General features: G+C 38.2%; 1 protein-coding gene and 1 long non-coding RNA gene across 3 annotated transcripts; one reads left to right on the top strand and one right to left on the bottom strand.

Annotated features, from left to right (window-relative positions):
- The first annotated feature begins 313 nt into the window (after positions 1-313).
- Positions 314-16,853, top strand: hhat (hedgehog acyltransferase). The gene is made up of 12 exons (XM_044046661.1): positions 314-467; positions 1,694-1,840; positions 1,945-2,009; positions 2,105-2,218; positions 2,290-2,484; positions 3,939-4,151; positions 5,177-5,351; positions 5,774-5,924; positions 8,064-8,099; positions 10,857-11,058; positions 11,734-11,878; positions 15,455-16,853. Exons 2-12 carry the CDS (start codon positions 1,720-1,722, stop codon positions 15,538-15,540), a joined length of 1,503 nt encoding a protein of 500 aa, XP_043902596.1. The 5' UTR covers positions 314-467; positions 1,694-1,719; the 3' UTR covers positions 15,541-16,853.
- On the bottom strand, positions 2,435-17,388 carry LOC122782321. 2 transcript variants are annotated; one of them, XR_006361909.1, is made up of 5 exons: positions 17,229-17,388; positions 14,727-14,807; positions 11,948-12,073; positions 9,135-9,228; positions 2,435-2,492 (listed from the first exon to the last, which is right to left on the bottom strand). It is a non-coding gene; the product is annotated as an uncharacterized LOC122782321 (long non-coding RNA). The 2 variants fall into 2 exon arrangements; XR_006361910.1 differs by lacking the exon at positions 17,229-17,388 and adding an exon at positions 15,215-15,288.
- Between the last annotated feature and the right edge of the window lie 450 nt (positions 17,389-17,838).

Below are 17,838 nucleotides of genomic sequence, written 5' to 3'. Positions count from 1 at the left end.
TGTTCTTGGTCCTAAATGGTCCTAGGTGCAATGACGGAAAGTATACTTGTCTCATGACTCAACAGCAGAAACCAAAAATAGCTGTGCAGTGTTGAAAAATTCCAGAGTTTTGGGAACAGTAAAGAACATCTATTCATCCTTCCATCTATGGATACATTTCTGAAGTTGAATGTAAGTTTTAGTTTTAAAATCTTGATCAAAGTGAATATAAGTCTTTAAAAAAAGCCTCCAACTAAAACCATAACAAGCAGTTGTACCACTCCGGTGCAGTTGAGGGCGCTCGTGCTCTGATAAAACAGAAGCATGGATTGTTTTTAAAAAGATGTAGAATCAATGCTGCGTCTTTGAATGTTTGCTTGGAAACAAACCGGAGCATTTTAGCGTGTTGTTGAGACGATGTTACTACTGTCGAACTGTGTAGTCTCCCATTTACAGCGACGCAATGAACACCAATCCAGTATTATTAGGTAACGCTGCAACTTGTTTAAATCATTAGCTTGCTTAGCTATCGTTAGCTGACAGTAATAAAACAAGAGTATCTTAAGTTTTCAGGTCATTAAACAAGGTGGCAACAAATCAAATGACCAGCGGACGGAACGTGTCCACGCATTTTGCTTCTGCTATTCAGTTATTTACATGATAAGATGATGTCGATTAACGTCAACTGATTTCGTACCCGTTCGCCATGTAGCCAGAACTTGTTGACAAATTTAAGCCAAATGTCGTTACATTTTTGGCAAATCATATGCGCCGAATTTGACAACAGTTGCTCATCTTTGCTTTGTATCACTTAATTAGCCGACGAGTTCCCCAGGATTACTTAAGGACTAAAGGAAACGTAAAAATGTGATGATTTTGGGGCAAGTACTCGTTTCACGAGGAGTGTCTTTTTAATCAACGTTTGTTTGCGATGGACATCGTATCTATGAATGTGCAAGTCACAATGAGTGACAACTGAGGGTATGTTTATATTTGACAGAGCGTCTTTCTAACAGAAACTGCAGCAAGTGGGTGCTGAGGATTCGTAAGTGGCCAAACTTAATGAGCAACATTCACTTGACCTGTTTTGTATCAGTAACAGTGATACAAAAATATGCTCAAATTAATTAATCAACTCATTACTCGTCCTAATCACTTATTGTTCATGTTCGACCAATTAAAGGCCCAATGTGTATGAATTAGCAGACTAGTAAAGCAACTGAAATGCACGATATTAGCTAGTTTCACTAGCATAGAATCACTTTAAAATAATAATAATTGTTATTTATTTACCTTAAAGTACACGCCTCACATCATTTCATGTGTCCATAGAAAAAAACTTGTTTCCCCACAGCAGTTTTAACATGTTTTGTTTTACTAGGGAAGGCACAGGTGTTAATAATGACAGACATTGACGAATCATTAACGGTGGCCCAGTTGTTTAGTTGTACAGTTATTGATTTGATTATTTACACCTGTTGTTTTCCTACTTTGGCCTGTCACAATAAAATAATAATAATACTAATATATCAAAATCAGAGGTATGTACATTAAAACTTTTTCATTTAGATATAAAGTTAATACAATTTGATGTATTGTTTTGTAATTATACAGTTACACATGCAATTTATCAAATGTATTTATATATAAACTAAAGTTTGTCAGTGTACATTGTTTTTGAAATGTAGTTTGTGTGTCAATCATTCTGTCTTAGGTGAACCATAGCACTGATTTTTCCTGATGAAATCTAAATCAAAGGCCCCATTGGCAACACTGCCATGGATAGAGATCCTTGTGTACTGGCTGCTTTCCTTTGGCTCACATCTGTACTCCTTCTACCACCTGCACAGGTTCTCTAAAAGTACGGTAGATGGACACACATTATCGATATGTTGTTTGATTTAAAAGAATGTAAAACTAAAACATGTTTATACAACATACATTTGTCTTTTGTTCCTTGATCAGAACATGAAAAAGTTTTAGAGAGAGAATACCAATTGGAAGAAGGCCTTCTTAAGGGTTTTAAAAGGGTAAGAACAATGTTGAAATTAGTTTGTTTTGCATGTTTTATTAATTAACACATAATGTAGACCTGAGGTGAGCTATAATAGATGTTTTTTGTTAGGACCCATCAGACTTTGAGTGGAACTTCTGGACTGAATGGGGCAGGAAGTCTTTATTGTGGTCCCTGGCTGGTCATGGCATCATATCCAGATTCACTACTGTCTTTTACCCTAAGGTAAGAAGCAGCAGTAGAATATTCGGTTGCTATTAAAATGTTTTAATTCATTATTCATGTTTCTCCAACAGTTCAGGGTGCCAGCACTTACGATATATGGCTTCTTAGCAGCCAGCAGTGTGCTGGGGGCTAAAGGTGTGAGTGTGTTGCTGGTGCACATGGCTCTGTCCTTCTCAGCAGCTCAGCTGCGAAAGCCCGCACTGTCGTGGGCATGTAACCTGCTGCTGCTCTCCACACTTCACTTCCAACCACTTCAAGAGATCCAGGTGGGTTGCTTTAAAAAGACAGAAAAATATTTATTTTCACCTTATTTATTTATTGTTTTGTTTTTTTTCTATTGCTGTGTAAATTTGAATCGGTTAAATATGTTGTTCAATGTTATTGACTAGATAAAAACTGCTGATTTTTTTTTGGTGGTAAGCATGTAATCTGTGTTGGTTCGGGACTTTCTGTGTGGAGTTTACACTTTCCCCCATTCGGGTACTCCTGTTTTCTCCCACAGTCCAAAAACATACAGGGGTTAATTGGACACTCTAAATTTACTGTAGGTGTGATTGTGTGTGTGTGAGTGAATGCTTGTTTGTATGGTGGCCCTAAAATGGACTGGTGACCTGTCCAGGTCCCTATGTCACCTGGGATTGGCTTCAGTGATCATTTGACCCTCATGTGGACGATAAAGCATACATCTTTGAACTTCTTTAACTAGTTTTTACAGTTTTTACTGACACTGCAGCAATAATAGCATTAGTAAAGCAAATGTAATTACACTACTACATTATAAATTAAACATATTACAAATTAAGTAAATTATATTACTTTTAGAATATAACACAACTAAAACTATCCTTAGTCCTACAGTGTACACAACAACAAACATGCATTCCTAAAAACAGGCAGTTCAAAAAGTGGGTTCTGAGAATAACTGTCAGACTTCACTGTTAAAAAATCTCTAGGTGTCATATTTTAGAGGACACAAGAGGGCGTAAGATACTAACAGGATTTAAAGCACAGTATGTATTCTATGTCTGTAAAAATCTGGTTTATTGATTTTACGTTATTGTTAGTATTCATTTGTGTTGCTGTCCTATATTTCATGGAGATTAGAGTATTGTAAAAAGCTCAGCATCTTCCTATAAGAAGTTAATAATGGGAGATGCACAGACAGTGTTTGTATTTATATATATATAAGCTGAACATTAAGTTTTTATAAACTTTCTTTCATAATTTGACACAAATAATTATAGGTAAATGTAAATTCAGTTTTTAGTAATTCACCATTCATTTTTATGCCTTTTTTTTTTTTTCAATGAAAACTGGGTCGTAGTCTACTTTTCACATGGTCTGACACTGATCCCCTCAAAATATCTTTGATCTGCACAGTATCTGCCACATCAAGTGCAGCCAATGTCTGGTAACTGTGTTCCAGTCAGACGTTCAAGACTTGAATTCAGAAAATGAAAGACCTGACAGACCTGCTTCCTGAACTCTGCCTCATCCCCTCCTGTGCTCACCGCACCCACACACGTGCAGTCACATTCAACTGACTCCTGCGTTCAAGCAATAACAATGCACTGAACAGACCTCATTAAAAGTTGTATTAAGCATGTGTTTTTGTATTTGGAGGAGGAGACTGTAAATGTACTGTCAAAGTGTCACTATTTATAGAAGTCTTCCCCAGTGATGTGTTAAAAATAATTGGCCTTCTACCTGTGTTTCACAGAGACGCTGGTATAACTCTGAAGAGGAATACTATCTGCTGCTCTTCAGCATCGCCGTCTGTGGTCTGCGCTTCATCAGCTTCAGCCTGGAGCATTGCTGGTGCCCTGCAGGCCGTGGTGGAGTCACACAGCTCTGTTGGTTGTTATCATACACATTCTATCATCCTTTTTTCTACAATGGACCCATCATCACATACAAAGACTACACGGAGCAGGTAAGAGAGCCATCAAAGGTTACTCAAGCAGTTTTGACTAAAAAAAAAGAAAAGAAGCTGCGTTTGTTTTTGTCTGGAGGAGGTAGCAGCTGATTGCTGCTCCTAAGTGCAGGTGATCTTAGGTCACCATTTTTAAAAAACAGCAGACAGCACATTAGTGCTGGGCTGTTAACAAGAAGACAACAGCTCGAGTTCTTTTTCTTTCTTTTATTGTATTTGTAAGAAAACATGGTCTTTATTTTTACATATGTATACTTACTGTTAGGTGTCTCATCCCTCTATATTCTATAATATTGTAAAGGTTTCTGCCTTACAATGTTCAGTGTCCTGAGATGTTGTGATTTGACGCTATAAAAATAAAATTGAACTGAATTGACTACGAAAGCTGTGCAGTAATCCAAACTCAATTATAATCACAACAATATTTTTCTTTGATTGCAGAATAATAAACATTCTGTATATGTCAATGTATCAGCCACCATTCACCTTCTTGACTTGTTACTGGCCTATCAGCAAATAAAATGACATTCACAGATACTGACTCTGATGTTTATCTGGGCTATGTTACAAAAATATGCTTCAAATTGAATATTTTGTTAATTAAGTGGGTAAAAGGGCTCTTAAACTTTGTGATGAAGGTAGTATTTAAGGTTATTTTATACATTTTGTATGGTTGAATTTGAGATTATTAAAAGATAGTGTGAAGGGCTGATTTCAAGATATTGACATACCTCAGTTATTTTTTTCAGCATTGGCATCCTTGGGAGAAATTAAAGATTAAAGCACTTTTAATATGGTTCTTCAGCTTTGTCTCTTAAACAAAATGATCAGACTTTTATATATCAATATAGGCTAACTACAATATCTTTATTAACTCTTTTGGCCATGTATCCCAGTCCTTCTACATATTAAAACAGTCTGGGTTCATTCTTCTACCACAGTCCTTGTATTTAAGCTTTTGGGTAGTAAAGAGATTCAACCAGTAGCAGTGGAAGTAACAACCTTCTCACGTTCTCCACATGCAGATGCAGAGGCATGAGGAGAGTGACAGACGGGAGTCTGCTTTTCGTTACTTGGTGTTCAGATCAGGACGGATCATTCTGTGGTGGTGCATTGCAGAATACATGATCCATGTAATGTACATGCACACTATCCAGTCTAATGAGACCTACTTAGAAATTCTCCCTCCTTGGGCCTTGGGTAAGTATTTAGACTGTATGTATTTTTAGCTTTCGCGCTGAGCGTCAGCTTTAATGTTTCTCCTCCACTCCAGATAAACACTGAACATATTTACATGGAGACATAAAAAGCATGAGATAATCTTAATGAATGACCACCATCAATCATCCAATCAATGACCCGCCCACTCAGCCCTCACAGGATTTAGTTGCCTCTAAATCACTAATCACCCCTGAGTCATCATCTGTTTTATTTCTTTTTACTGCGTGCTGTCATTATTATTACCATATATGACACGTATTTATTTATTTGCTTTTACATTTGTAAATTAGCTGAGCCTCCGGCAGTTTCAAAGCAAATTAATGTCTTTGCAAGTTGATGTGAGTGATCTCATTCTACAGATGGTTTTCATGCACGTAAACTTGCCTTTCCTCTCCTCACAGGTGGTCTGGCTCTGGCCCTCGTCCAGTTCTTCTATGTGAAGTATCTGGTGCTATTTGGCTTTCCCTCCATGTTGGCTACGTTGGATAATCTAGCTCCTCCAAAGCTTCCTTCTTGTGTCAGCATCATGCACAGTTTCACTGGAATGTGGAGGTAAGACACAGAATTCAACTGTTCTTGTAAACAGTGTTCCTTAAACATTTTAGTGTTCAGTAGAAACCGGCGTCCCTAATATCCTAAAGGATAAAGTACATTTAATGGGAAGTGCTTGAAGTGGAGTGCTTTGGCAATCAGTTTCAGACTGGGCACAGCAAATTGTCTCATCTTTTGTCATTACTGGCAATCAGAAGAGTAGGTCACCTCTGAGCTTTGTATCGTTCTTTCAGACTTCAAACTTAAATGATTTGTATCGTGTGCTTTTTGCAGCAGCAGCGTTCCTAAAACAACAACTTAAATCATGAAAGAAACATCTGTGTGTTAAAATCCCTAAAGACAAGATGTTTGTTTATCATATTGTTTTGCTTATACTCAACATAGAGGTAAAGATGATAAACTCAACACCTTATATGGTCACTGAACACCAGATGTTAGACTATTGTTTGTTGATTTCAGCTCTGCTTTTAACACCGTGCAGCCACACTTACTACCCAACACGTTAAAGCAGATCATTGTCAATCTGGTCTATACAAGTCTGACATTCAATTCAAGTCTGGCATTCATAACTTTGTACAGTGGTGTGACAACAAACACCATCTTATCTGCCACTTCCTGCAAAGGCTGAGAACATTTGGCGTTACACAGGAAGTACAGCTTCTCTTCTCTCGTAGGATCAGACAAGCACAAAAGATCATTTCAGACCCAGCCCCCTGTCCCTCACCTTGAGTTTTAGCTCCTCCACTCAGACAGACTTACAGATTCCCACTAAGCAGGTACAACTTTCCAAAGCCTCCTTTGTCCCCCTCTCCATTAAAGCAATTAACACCACCCAGAATATGTCCAGTTTCTTTGTTGCATGAGTACATAATGTATTTGTCACAATCCCACCATGAATTTAAATATCAAGATGCCTGCTTCATTTAGCACTTCTGTTAAAAAACTGAGGTAAAGACTGTGCCTTGTTGATGCTGAAGGGGTCACACTCGCTCAAGTTAATGAACATATACATTGCAGTGTTTAATAATGCAGTGATGCAGCATCTCAAGAACAAGACTGACTGTAAAGAAGTTTCCATCCCTACTTTTAGGAAATTCTAATTAAAGTGAACATTATATGTCCTGGTGACATCTGGAAAGACTTTTGACTCGTATGCTCCATACACTTACATACACATATACAGTTGGGTTTTCAGTTTATCCGACACACCAATTAAAAACTAATATACTACTGCAATAATTCCTACATTTATGAAGGTTTTAGTGTTTCTGTTGAAGCATCTTTTTGATTTACCTGCATAATAACACTGCAGCAGTGTGCGGTGCTGGGAAACGATCATATTATACTGAAGAGTGTGCACCAATAAGGTCAAGCTTAATAACAGGAATATCTCTTTGTGTAATGCAACTGGATTTAATAGCACCTTTACACAGGAGCCTCAGAAATGATGACAATGTGAAGATAACAAAGTTGATGTAGCACTTGTCAATTACTGCATAATTGAAATGATTAGAGAAGGTGAAACAATTTGATCCCATGGGGAGATCAAACATTACATTACAATAAAGGTTATGGTATCGGGATATAAGTTAAATTGGATAATTGGTAATAGACAGAACAAGGTTTGAACTCAACGTACAACAAAAAGCAGATTGCATCATGTGCAAAAGAAATAAGCATTTTAAACTATCAACGATCATAGAATATGACACACTCATGGCAGGACCACTCTCACTAAATGTAATTATAATAACACGGCACATGAAGTTGAAATAGCAGCTAGTACTAAAGGAAAACAAGCCCCACCTGTACATGTGTGCGGGAACAATGTGCTGACTCTGATGCACTCCAATCCAGCCTGTGTGTGCTGAGCTGGCCCATGTTGACAACATTGATGGAATGCATAAAGCTGTCCACCAATATCATTGACCAGACAGCCCCACTTTATAGCCAGAGAGGGGGGGGAAAGGAAGAAAGCAGTTTTTCTAATCTTCTTAATGTGAAAGATTGATTTGAAACACAAACACAGCAGTGGTGCACGTTACACATGTTCAATGAAGCCCACTGCTGTGCTGTGTTATGTAAATCTGTGAATCACATTTGCCTTTTTTTTTCTCTTTTCTTTTTTTTAACTCTCAGGCACTTTGACGAGGGACTGTATCGATGGCTCATCAGGTAAGAGGCACTTCATGAGCAGTGGATGGACTAATTCAGACCTTCATGTGTATAAAATGAAGTGAAATGTCATCTAAATCAAATCATCCCTCTCACATCGCAAACCTGTCTGTCTAACTAGCTAAATATCTATTTATTTGAACAGTTTGTGCATGCGTTTAATCACTTTATCCGTTATTCATCTGTAAACGGCTCATTTCCTGTGGGGTATTAATTTGTGAGGTGAACATCAGCCCTTCTCCAGCTGCCTGCCTGCCTGCATGTGTCATGATAATGGACAAGGATGTTGCATTTGCATGTAGGCTTTCTCATGATTATGAGGTTGCATGTTGTTGGTGAATAGTTCTTCTGTTGTGTTGCTGTTCCCGCACCCTGGAGAAATGCCTCCTTGTTTAATATGTGCATATGTAATGGGAGCATTATGTGTCTGCTCACTTGTAGTTTGGACAACGTGCATTATCAGTTTGCCCACTTCTAATGATGCACACTCTGCTGAAAGCGGCCTATTGAGACTTTATGGTCTACTTGGTAGACGTGGGCTTGCTCAGTTAAGCAGTGGCTCAGTTGCATGGTTGTCAGATATCACAGTAATGATCTGTGAAAATATTCCCTTGTCTTTGTCATTTTTTTGCTAATTAGTGTCTGGGTTTTTTTCTTTGTTTTGGGACGTGTGTGATTATGTGCATGAACATCTGCTTTTCAAAAACCAAAGAGGAGTTTAGAGGGAAATGTGGCTTATCAAACCGTCCAAGTGGCCGCACATAATTTGCTTAAGATCCCAGAATTTAAATTGCAAATGTAGGTTTCCATTTTAATCTGTGTCCAATTGGAAATAGTTTTCTCCATTTTAATGGCATCACTTGCAATTATGCCACTGCAGATGCAAAATGATACCCGCGACACAATGCCCTGCCATTCCTTCTCGCAGAAGTGCTTTTAAAGAGGTTTTAATGCAGTTCTGAAATTCTGTAGAAATTGTTTGAAGAGGGCTAGATGAGTGCGTAGGTGTTAAATGATGTGCTCCACATGACTCACTGACACCCCGTCTCCCTGGGCAGCTAAGTGGCTCATTCTTCACCATTCCATTAAACCTCCCGTATTTGCACCACCACCGTGGGTCCCAGCTTCTCTGTTACACACAAACACAAACACACACACACACAGTTATTGCACAACAAAAGACCGTTTGGGTTTTTTGTTTTCAGATATACATATGAACTACATATGAAAAGGAATATATGATCTCAAATCCTGGGAAGTAGTTGTTTATAAGTAAGTGTGGGCAAGGTCAGCATTCACGTTTGGTTAAAATTGTGTATTAATTTATGTAGACTTGACTCATATTTTGGTTGCTTTTTGTGAGTTGAGTAGGTAAAAACAACATATAGTAACATTTCATGTCAATTGCAGATTCACAGGCCGCTAAATAGTGTCCAACAAATCACATGCGACAAAGTTCCTAATAGAAAATATCATATACTTGTGAATATGGAGTCATGATGGAATTTTATGCCTCTGTTTAAACAATGGAATGTACAATAATGGATGTAAGACCATCTCATTCTTACATAACACATTGATTATTCAGGTATTAATGTATGTCTCAATATTATCATATTTTGATTAACATCTGTTTTTGATTTGAATAATGTGAACAGATGGATGTTGCCGAGTATGTGTATGTATTCAGTAACACTTGTACCTCTCCATCTGCTTCTGCATTACTTTCATCCTCTAATATGGCCAAGCTGGCCACTCTATTTACGGCTCAGAAAATGCTGGCTCATCTTTCAGGAACATTGATTAGCCACAGGGTGGCTGAGATAATTAGTTCCCAGCTCAGCAACATGAGATAGATTGTGGTGTTTGTTGCTAAATGTGTTGGAGTGATGTAGCATGTCGGTTCCTCTGGGACTGACGAGGTTCTCACAATGTCTGAGACCATTTGTCTCCAAGACATGAGCCACATTCTTTACTGATTGGATTTTTATTATTCACATCTAGCTGGCCGCTGCATGAGTACACAGCTGCTATTTATATGACACACTATATAATGCTGTTTAATCTAATGAAATCCACCATAAAATAACATGCATCTGCTATGTGGTGGTGATGTGACGTAAAAAATCAGCTGCAAATAAGATGAGATTCACAGATGCAGACGCCGATGGTTATCTGGGCTATTTATACTGAAAAAAAAAAAAAACGAGGCTCTAAAATTGGCATAAAACGTAAACAAAATCATAAAACAATAAATAGTTCTTAATAATTTAGATTTATTTCTGTCTCTGCCACACACACAACAACAACAGTGAAATCAGGAAACCAAGAACGAAGGTCAAATTTATGTTAAAAGGTTTGGTTCATGTGATAGCAATCACTTTGCAATCATCAGCCCATATACTGCCTTATTAACAACCTGGCCAGGCTGATATTCCCCGGAGTGCCTTTGTTTCTGCTCTGGACCCAATAAACATTTCTCAGAAATCAATGGACACAACCTGATGATTTCTGTGACGTGTGGTCTATGCAATTTATTGATACACTTTGGTGCCATTTAAAAGAAGAAGGAAAAAAATCAGTCTATTGTTTTGCATCTGGCTACAGTACATGTCTGTACAACTGAAGACAAATAATGAAATCAGTAAAGCATCTCTGTCTGTTTTAATTAGTGCTTTCATCGATGGGTTATAGTCCAATAATATTTGAATGGCATGCAAGTGCTTCTTTTTCATGTCTTGTTCTCTTGTGTTTCAGATACATCTACGTGCCACTCGGAGGTTCACAACACGGCGCTCCTTTCAAAATACTATCAACTGGCCTCGCATTTGGATTTGTCTGCTTCTGGCACGGTGGGAGCGACTACTTACAGTACTGGGCCGTGATGAACTGGGCTGGAGTTCTGGTGGAACATGGACTCGTGTCTCTGTTTGCTTCACCCTCTATTCAGTCAACTGTTGTAAGTTTGAAATGTTTTAGTTGTAAAAGCAATAGCCTTAAAGATGAAATTACCTCGTTAACAAATCTGATTAAATATTTAAAACTGCCATATAATCTGATTAAAGAAGAGCTGCTACTGAGCAAAGTGTTTTCATCCTGTCACATCTAATTAGGGATGGGAATTATAAGACACCAATGCCATTATTGATTAACATTCCAATTCTTTATCAATTCCCTCAACGATTCCTGACAGCAGAGCGTTAGTCTGTTTCATCATCTCTGAATCTAAAATATTAATTAACTGTAGTCTGACTTTGAACGATTTCTTCCTCTGATTCACCGTTTCATGCTTCCAGCAGCATAGTTGCAGGGCAGCTAGTAGAAAAAGATGCCCAGATACATTTTTTGGAGAAAAGTGTCAGCTTAAAAGCATACAATTTAGATGTTCAGACAATTTGGAACCAATTGCTGGAACTGTCTCTAATCATCACACTGACCACATTAATGTAAATGGAAAGATTATATTCATTCTGACTGCTCTTGATTTTAGCCCATGGGTGACTGACTGGTCATAAAATCTGATGGCATCGTTTGTAATCATTGCAGTTCACAGTCGCACACGTTGATACAGCCACGTGCAATTTTTGTTTCTCAGATTTACGATTAAACCCGTTCTCATGTACTGATTTCCCAGGAGCAACATTTCTCTGCGGCGATGAAAAGGCGCGCCATTGCCTTCCTGTGTGCCTTCTCCACCGCCATGCTCATCCTCTCTAACCTGGTCTTCCTTGGGGGAACTCATGTGGGCAGAATCTTTTGGAAGCGCGTCTTCATTCAAGGTAATTTACCTTCTAAAACACTCACTCAACAGGATATGTGCGTGCCTTTATTTTGCGCTGCTGTTTCACCTGGTTTTTATAAATGTGCTCCCGGTGTGGCGCATCAGTCATCGAAGGCAATCACAGATTTCTCTTCCAGAGGCAGCAGCTCAACATATTTCATCTACAGCAACAGAGACACCAGTTCACATAGGCCTGAAAATGAAATAAAAATATCATGAATAAAATATAATGATGGATCAGAATGAGTAGAATCTGTTTCACTACACATCTGCTTAATGGTTGTGTCAGACTGTGTTTTGCTGTGTGTCTTTATTTGGCTCATTTGGCAGCTACAGTAAGATGGCAGTCACTCCTCAGGCCCTGCGTCACATGATAAGTGAGCTCGGCTCAGTGTTGATACATCACCATATTATTTATTAAAGGGAACTCTTAATTCACGCCGACATATCACGCACACTTCACTAAATTTTAAAGCACTGGTAATTTCCCTTTTACTAGAGCTGGTCTGATTTTTGAGATGCAGATACCTACCTACTGTGTCTATTTGTCCTTATTATCTATCAACGTATTTATCTGTCTATCCATCCGTCCATAAAGGCTATTAGAACTATAAAAATAAAAGGAAGAGTTTGAAAAATACATTTTCATGCATTGTTTTCTACCATCAATTCTATATTTGCTCTTTAGGGTCAGGGTAGGTTACGAGACAAAATCGAGCCTAATCTGCCTCATTAAAGTTATATAGCACTCATCAGTGAAGCTTTACAGTGATCAATTATTGATTAGGGCTGGGCATTGATTGAACATTTTAAATATCAATGGAGTTTCACTCAGGACTTTGACCATGATTCCTGAACAGTATTGTTTTTCATTACCAATTTCATCAAATCATTTTAAAATGAAGATTATTCTTGACATTCATTCGTGAAACAACACGACACACTCGCATCTAAGTGTCAAGCTCCGTCTTCCTTTGGGGATTGAGCTCCATCTCTGGTCACAAAGAGCATGAAATGTCATATTGAATGACAACACTTTACATATTAGACGATAGAGGAAGTTCGGTAACCAGTTGATGCCACAAAAATATTGACGTTCGATAGCCAGTCCGACTTACCAGCACGATGCGTTCAAAACAAACGCTGCGTAGCGCCGTCGCCTTGCACTCCTGAACCACTTCATGCACGCAGCACTGACAACTTGGTGTAAATAAGTTAATAGAGGCCTAAAAATAAGAGGAGGGTGTTTGAAAAGACCATTTCAGTTGTGAATTATTCAGAGGGAGAACTAGAAACTAAATGTACAATCTCAATTTGCTTTCGTGGCGAGTCATTCGGACCATTAAAGCACTAAATAAATAAATAATAAAGTCACAACATGAAAATGAGAGTTATTGAATAGCCAATTTAACAAAGCACTTCATAGTCTGGTCCCTTTTTATTAACTTTACTCTAAGATTGAGATATAATGGCTTTAACAGAAATGTCTGAAGCTGTTCCTTATTGGGGGGTGATGTTGCAGTTTGCTTCATTAGCATGAAATCAATAGTTTTAAATCAGTGTGTCCGGGCTTGTGCAGGTGTGTAATTGCTCTCCGACCTCTCTGAAGAAACAAACTCCACACTTTGTGTCTCTGTAGTGAATAATTGTTTTGTGTTTATTGAGTTGAGATGAAGAGACGTGAGATCACTGACATCACAGAGCATGACACACCAGTGAACACGTTAATGCTCAGTATTATTAAAAAGTTGTCACATTTAAATATAGTGGCAGTAATTACAACCATGAAGTGGAAGGTGTGCTGATCATCTCCTGAATTTTCACAGCTATGAACATTTTGATTGACACAGTATCCCTTTTTTTAAATGTTACTGTGCCATTTTCCTACTTTCACTGAAGACAACGAGATGCAATATCATTTGAATAGCTGTGTTTGATTCTAAGACTAAGACGTGTGTTATCTCCAAACTAGTTGTCAGTCAGTACTTTTACTTATGTATTTGAATAAAAAAAAGGGTTTTGAATCAAAGACTTTCAGGGAGGTATAATAAGCATAACTACACCTGGGGGCAGATGTCATATACAAATGTCCTGTCACTGCATTTAAGGAGAAAATAAACATGTTTTGACCAAAAAACAATCTTGGTTTTTGGAACTAATCTGTAGAGATACTGTATATCTACAGTTCTGACTGGATTCTTCACAGTGATGCAAACTAACAACCCTATATTTTCTCTTAGAAAGTGTGTATTACTTCAGTTTAGAGCTAAAATGATTAGTCAATTAATCAGTTATCTCTATTTGTCCTTTTTTAATCATAAATGCCAAATACTTGATAAACTTTGCCAGTGAGAAGGATATACTTTACCCTTTTGATAAACCCTATACACGTGTATATTATCTCTCAAGAAATCACACCAATTCTTTAAATGTTTAATGTTTTCTAATATTTAGAAGAAAAAAACCTGCTTTAAAAAGGTTAATTAATTGTCAACTATTTTGAAAGTTGATTAAATGTTTAATCTGTGTTTTTTTCTTTAAATAATTAAAAGCTGTCTTGAGTTTTCAGATTATTAAATATGAATATTTTGACACAAAATGACACATTAATTAAGAAAACAGAAAAATGTATCCACGATGAAAAGGATCGTTGGTCGCAGCCCTACAGTTGAGGTTTGCTTTTGTTTTTGTTCAAATTTTGTTTTAATTAGTAGTAGTTAAGTAGTTACATGATGTATTGTATAACTAGATTTTGGCTCATGGAGAACGTTCAGAGTTCTGCATTTCACTCATTGACCTGTGTGAGAGTATATTTCACTCGAGGGTGTTATTGAAAGGGTACGTACCTGCAAAGACAAAACACTGGGGCGTCTTGGCATCACAAGGAGACTTGCTCATGGTGCAGACAGTGGCCTCGGGCTGAAAGACTTTCAGAGATAAATGAACAATGTGAGAAATGCAAATAATAAATAATTCAAACAGGTATTTTTGATTCAGACGGTTCAGATTTGACCAAAATGTGAGTGGCGAAGTGGTAATTAGCTCCACGTTTGTGCAAACATAACGGCTGTTTTTAAAGACAAAAGGCAAAATAAGTCATATTAATATCTATCACCAAAATATGGCTTTACAAGCCCGAGCCTGTGTAGCTTTTCTCTTGTGCAGGCAGAAAACTGTCAGTACAGCTGTGCACGAAGCGGCTTCTGCGTGTGCGCGCGTGTGTGTGGATTTCGATTTTGACATGAATAGAAAAGAATAGGCCATTGAAAAGCATTGTGGGTGCAGGTGCAGGTTACTGAGATAATCTGGAGGAGGTGCACACAGCTGTCCTTACCTGCCTGCTCGATCCTCTAAGAAGCTGCTATAAATAGAAATGGAGGAAAAACATAACAAACAAAAAAACAATACATCCGGGAGAAATGACCAAACCATGAAAACGATCTAACCACCAAGTCTACACAGCTCCCACTCCTCTAATCATTTAAAATGATCAGTATTTCTAAATTAAACTGTCTCAATAAACCAAATATTGGGATCATTTCTGTAAATCTAAATATCCCCCCGTTTATTTCAGGCTGGTCCACCGTGGCTCCACCTATGCTGGCTTTCCTCTACTGCTTCGCTCAGATTGGACTGGAGTGGACTTCTCCCCCACCATGATTCACCTTGACTTTGCACTCGAGTGAGAATCCGCGCAACCGGACAAACCAAAAACGCCCCGCTGAGCGTGGAGTGTCATCATTGCCACCCCGTGCCTCTGTGACGGCTCTGGCTCGTAGCCACAGAACCCGTGCAGACCTGGCTGAAGAGCAGCTCAGCGGCTGCTTTCTTCAACCTGCAGGACCAACTGAAATCCGTCTGAATGCTAAGACTTTAGGGATTAGAGCTGATTCTTTGCTGTATGTCAGAATCGTGTTTGCAGCTTTTGTCTTTGCTGCGTTGGTGTGTTTTCTATCCAATAAGCTGCACTGGAACACTGTCATTCCAAGAAACTATAAAGGACAAAATGGACTCTGAGTCTGTCTTTGTTTTTATGACTCTGATAAGGTTTTGCTCAGTGGCGCAGTGAGGTGGATAAATGCTGAGTGTACATTTGCTATTCTCCTTTAGCTCACTACAGACACAGAAGTGTCTTCCCAGGTTGACAATAGACACAGAAAAGTGTACAGTGCAGCATGAACACGATCACCGGCAATATCCTTTCTGATATTAACCAGATTAAGACTACAGTCTGAATAAGACACTGGAGGAAGACAGATTAATCAGTCAGGCCTTTGCAATTATCATTACTTAATTGTCTGATAATTATGACAAATGCTCCTAAATCACTTAAGTTTTTCCATCCAAACGTTGATTATGTGCTTCATGTTTAGCTAATACATCATTTTTCTTGCAGACAAAAAATGCAGATTGGAGAGACAGACCATTAATGTTGTTGCTTTCTAAAATATTTGATTTAAATTATGCAGTTTTGTGTATCATTTGTCATTGTTAAACTGTTTTATTTTATCAGCTGGAGGGAAAAACATAAAAGCGGCACCATGGATCAATATCAGCATTGGCCATATGTAAACAGCATTTACATTTACAAAGAAAAAGACACCAGTGAGCTGCACTTAAAGCAAGCAGCAAGCAGAATGTACCATTACTATGCAGATGGCAATAAATAATCTGTTGTATAACCTAGATGTTTTGTACAGTATTGTTAGAATAAATAGGAAGCTGCTTTAAATAGCTTTTGTGTTTTTCACACCTAAGTAAAATTGATGTTCCAGGAACTGTTTATTCCAGACTTGGCTGTGGCATCTCCAAAGATTACCTCATACATGAGTGAGTTTGAATCCCTCATTGACGTACAGTAAACCTCTCATGTGGCATCTGTTTATTCATCCTGCGGCAATAATTGATTGTTCCCACAGTTTATATGTATGTTGACTTTTTTTAAATCAGTAATAAATCACACCTGCACACTCGTGTGATGTGTATCCCTGCGAGAGTCCATAACAGTCTTATAAATAAATACAAGCTGCTCTGACGATAAGAGTAATCTGGAATCTGCTGTTCTGGTTCCATTAGCTGATTTCTGTTCTTGGGATTATCACATCTGTGACACTAAGGCGGATCAGTGAGAGTGGGTGAGTGAACAATCCTCTTAAATGTGCACAAAGTGAGCTTTATCTGACCTAAGTCGATCAGCAGCAGAGAACACCTGCTGACAAACAAACTATCTCACAGAAACTCATCAATCTGCAGCGTGATCGGTCGCCACCATCGCGGCTCCACCGTACGTTTGTCCAAACCACCAAATACACTCACAGGCCACTTCTTTACGTATTATCTGTACTTACACAAGTGTCCGGTGCGGTCACTCACTGGGTAGTTTCTCTTTCTCTGTGAAGTCCAAAGTGTTTGTGTGATTTTCAGTTGGTCTGCATGTCGTCACAGTTGAACAGGTGAATCTAATTAGTGAACCTGATTAGGTACACCTGGTTCGACTCGTTAACAACAAGTGACCAGTGTGCGCTCATGTTTCTGATCCAAAAGAACTGGAACTAATTAGGTGTACATTTCAACAAGATAGTGTTTAAACAGCACTGCTGCACTTTTGTGTAACAATTAATCTGTTTATGAAACAACATAAATGAACCCTTTAACACCCACGCCTCAAAATGGGCATAAAAGGGCCAGAAAATGTCCTGTGAGTAAGTGCTTTTGCCCCCTTTTCCAGGATAACTGTCAATATGTGGCAGCTATTCACAATTTACTGCGTGTTCAAGCGGTGTGTTAACAATTTTCTTTGTGTCTTTCTTCATTTTAAAAACACTGTAGTTGTACATGAACACCAGGTTAAATTTGAAATTTGAACAATATAAAACATATTTAAACAAACATTTTATACATAGGTTATGTCTCAATGTCCAAAAACAGACCAAAAAAATGGAAGCTATGTACAGGCGT

The sequence above is a fragment of the Solea senegalensis genome, linkage group LG15 (assembly GCF_019176455.1).
Source record: "Solea senegalensis isolate Sse05_10M linkage group LG15, IFAPA_SoseM_1, whole genome shotgun sequence".
Classification (NCBI taxonomy): domain Eukaryota; kingdom Metazoa; phylum Chordata; class Actinopteri; order Pleuronectiformes; family Soleidae; genus Solea; species Solea senegalensis.
Note: the sequence above shows the minus strand (reverse complement) of the source record. Positions and strands in the feature narration are given on the sequence as shown.